Genomic DNA, 3952 nt, shown 5'->3' with positions numbered 1-3952 from the left:
ATTTGGAAACTTGGAAGGAGAACCAAATTCACTTTAAAGAGCTAACGAATTGTTCAGAAATAGTTTGATGCAATTAGGAACGAGGATTCCCCTGGATTGAATGACAGGCATTCTCATATCTCCACAAGATTCTAAATATTTTTCTCCAAATTCTGGATGAAACAAAAATTGGATCTCACGTAGAAAAGTTAACAAAAACACACACGCCCTTTCTGTTGTTGCTGGAGCAGCAGAAATGTCGGCAGATTCACCCTGTTGGAGTTTAATGGAAGAATGATTAAAGAGCCTTATATGATCCAACTCCTTCAGTGGGTCCCTCTTAATGAACTGAAGCAGATTCCCAAACGGGCAGCCTCCGTGGTCCAGGGGGAAAACCTGTGGGACGTTGGTTCTTCCAGAAACAGAGGAATAGGATGAAAAGAACAATCAGCCAGCCGAAAACAACCATGTTGAAATGTACTTGGCAAACCAGCCACAGATTAAATATTTAAGTCAGGAAGAACGGCACAAGGTGTTCAGATGCCAGCTGTATTTCATAAACTGCACTTTGGCAAGCAGAAAAGTAATATCAGGAACATCAGAAACATTGTTGTGATTCCGTGCCAGCCTGTGATCCCGGCAGCTGAGTCCGGGGAATCAGAGGAAGAGGAGGAGGGGTCTGATGAGTTACAAGACTTACAAAGTGAGGAAGAACATGCCCTCTCCACTCGTGACCAAGCTGTAAGCCAGCTGTGCTGGGAGGATGAGTCAGACTCGGAGGAAGCACACCTGGAAGACCTCAGAGACACTGGTAATCGTAGACAGGTCACACGAGTAAATCAGAGGGAGGCAATGGGTCGACTCCAGAGGAGAAGGAGAAAGCAGTGAGAAGCCATGCCTTGAGGGCTGCGTAACAAAAAGGGAATGTGTGGGCAGGGCTGATTGCTGGAGGTAACCTTTTGCAAAGAACTTCAGGGTCAAGGGATCATGGTCTGTTTGTTTTGCCTGTGAATTATTTCTTGTTTCGACTCCTGCTCTGTTTTGCTTTTGAACAAACTATCCGTTGGAAAAGTGTTCTGTTGCTTTTGTTTGGTGGGGAAATGATCAGAACTGTATATCAAATAAAAAGGGTTGGTTTGTCCAGCCTACTGTTAAAAGAGGGGTTGCCTTGTGAAGTAACAAGGACGTACGTAGGCTGGGACAGAACAAACATCAGGAAAAAATGTCAAGCACTACATACTTGTCAGAAAACATTTCACCTCTGAATCTGGAGAACACTGTCCCACAATTCACCAAGCAAAAGGCAACACCGTATATTCAAATGTGTAGTAGCTAGTATCAAATGCAATTAAGTTTTTGGGTTTGGCTAATCTAGAGAAAAGAAGGACTAGGGGTGACATGATGGCAGTATTCCAATACTTGAAGGGCTGCCCCAAAGAGGAGGGGGACAATTTATTTTCCAAAGCACCAGAGGACAGGACAAAAAAGAAACTAATCAAGGAAATTAGTTTAGATATAGATATGTAAATAGGTAGGTAGGTAGGTAGGTAGGTAGGTAGGTAGGTAGATAGATAGATAGATAGATAGATAGATAGATGGATGGATGGAGGGAGGGAGGGAGGGAGGGAGGGAGGGAGGGAGAGAGAGAGAGAGAGAGAGAGAGAGAGAGAGAGAGAGAGAGAGAGAGAGAGAGAGAGAGAGAGAGAGAGAGAGAGAATCAGCAAAGTCTTCAGGCTCTATTTTGGGGCTCTGACATTATATGTTGGGTAGTTTGTTTTTCAGTCCTGTAGTCACAATTCGGTGATGGTATTTTGCCCCACGTATAGAGGACATCTGTTCATCTACCACAACCAATGCAAATTTGATTCAGTGTTATACATATCTCACAGGGCTGGTCAAATCCAGGTAGTTTTTCCAAAATGTAAGACAAACTTTGATATTGTGGAGGGCAATTTTCTATCCAATGTCATTTCCACATATTGTGTATGTTAAAACTATCTTCTACCAGTACTTTAGCAGTAGAAATAGCTGGATGTCAAGAACTCAACCTGTTCCGCTCCAGGCAAGCAGCATCACTCAATATTGGCAGCTAAGAGTTATCAATAATCTTCAGGTATTCTTGGCGGAAGGCATTTTTCATCTTATTTCTGGGGCTCTACATGACTCAAAACAGGCAGCCAATATGTGGGAGTAGTTTGAATCGAATCATGCAGGAAGAAGCATTTGATAAACAAGTTGTGCACATTCCTTTCAGTAACCCTAAAAAAGAGAAGAGACCTGGAAAATAAAATTCATCATCATCATCATCATCATCATCATCAAAAAAAAAAAAGATTGTTCCTTCACTGGATGATTTTTGCATAAGGTAGCATTTTATTTATGTTTCAGAAAAGGATCTTGTGGTGAATTTGAAGTAGAGGTGGCCACTGGCTGTTGGAGAGAACGGGATGATCTTGAATCAGTTACACCTATTCATAGAGCTGGCGACATTTCAGCAACACCTTAAAGCGAGATGGGGATTGTGTAACCTCAAAGTGTGGTGTAAAATCTGGCGCCTGATATTTATCTGACCACGATAACTGGAAGTTCCTGAGAATGCTGGTGAAGAAGAGGAAGAGCTCCATCCGAGCCAGGATTTCCCCTAAGCAGACTCGCGGCCCTGGAAAGGCAAAGTGGAGGAGAAAGAGAGAAGCCAGTCAGATAATGAACTTATCACAACCCCTCGATCCATTTGGTTCTCCCTCAAAATGATTTCCGTAAGTCTCTAAAGAAAGGCTGGGAAGTTTTGAGTTGAGAGAGAGGGAGAGGGAGAGGGAGGGAGGAAGGGAGAGAGAGAGAGAGACAGACAGACAGACAGACAGACAGACAGACAGACAGACAGACAGAGACATAGAGAGAGACAGAGACAGACAGAGACAGAGACAGACAGAGAAAGAGAGAAATTCACCTGCTGAAAATGCCAAAAAGGCTTCCGGCTTCACAAAGTCTCCCTCTTCATTCAGGAAGTTGGAGGGGTTGAACTCATTGGGGAACTTCCACTGAGATTCATCATGATGGGCAGACTGGATATTGACAAAAACCATGGTGTCCTGCACAAGCCAACACAGGTAAGTCATGTTGATGAAAGTCATCATTGTCAGACATGGCTCTGGATGAGCTTTCAGATAGACCTCATTGAGATGTGGTTGAAGAACGGCAGATGAAGGTGAAAAGGAATAAGGACGATCAAGTAGCGCTGAACTCAGAAGTAGCAAAAAGAGGAAGCTGGAACCAAGTTGAAAGAAAGAAAGAAAGAAAGAAAGAAAGAAAGAAAGAAAGAAAGAAAGAAGGAAGGAAGGAAGGAAGGAAGGAAGGAAGGAAGAAAGAAAGAAAGAAAGAAAGAAAGAAAGAAAGAAAGAAAGAAAGAAAGAAAGAAAGAAAGAAAGAAAGAAAGAAAGAAAGAAAGAACCCAAACATCTTATTTTCTCAGGTCAGGAAGACACAGGTGATCACACGCAGATTCATCAACACTCCATTTCAGGAGAAACAATGAAACCTTTCTGCTTTTACCTTTGGAATTTTATATCCAAAAAGCTGCACATCTTTAATGGCGGCGTGAGGTAGTCCAAGAGGAACAACGTTTGAAATGCGTTGGATTTCATGAATGACGGCATTTGTGTAGGGCAACTTTCCTCGGTCTTCGTACTTCAAGATTGCCTTGTTTCCCACAACTGTGTCTATTTCCTTCCAGCATTTCTCTGAGGAACAAATAGCTTAGTTACCTTCTGGAAAACGTTTCACTGACTTTGAGTAGACAATGGTTTGTTTTCCAAGCAGGTGCCCACCAGAAGAGAGGAGAGTGAAGCTGACTGAGTTTCCAGCCATGATAATTCAGGACCCTTCCTCATTTTACATAATAAGTGCAGTTGTTACTACCCGTATTTCCACGAAAATAAGACCGGGTCTTATATTAATTTTTGCTCCAGGCTTATTT

At 42.6% G+C, this 3952-nt stretch overlaps 1 protein-coding gene across 1 annotated transcript in view; it reads right to left on the bottom strand.

The window, feature by feature from the left end:
* Positions 1-2421: 2421 nt before the first annotated feature.
* Positions 2422-3952, bottom strand: part of LOC114923180 (cytochrome P450 2C5-like) — a 6051-nt gene continuing 4520 nt past the window's right edge. Inside the window, exons 5-7 of the mRNA XM_029285801.1 lie at positions 3529-3714; positions 2927-3068; positions 2422-2638 (exon numbers count right to left, since the gene is read on the bottom strand). Of these exons, the coding sequence (XP_029141634.1) occupies positions 2448-2638; positions 2927-3068; positions 3529-3714 (519 nt within the window). The 3' untranslated portion in view covers positions 2422-2447. The remainder of the gene's footprint in view (positions 2639-2926; positions 3069-3528; positions 3715-3952) is intronic.

The sequence above is a fragment of the Protobothrops mucrosquamatus genome, unplaced genomic scaffold (genome assembly GCF_001527695.2).
Source record: "Protobothrops mucrosquamatus isolate PMUCROS unplaced genomic scaffold, P.Mucros_1.0 scaffold2282, whole genome shotgun sequence".
Lineage (NCBI taxonomy): Eukaryota > Metazoa > Chordata > Lepidosauria > Squamata > Viperidae > Protobothrops > Protobothrops mucrosquamatus.
Note: the sequence above shows the minus strand (reverse complement) of the source record. Positions and strands in the feature narration are given on the sequence as shown.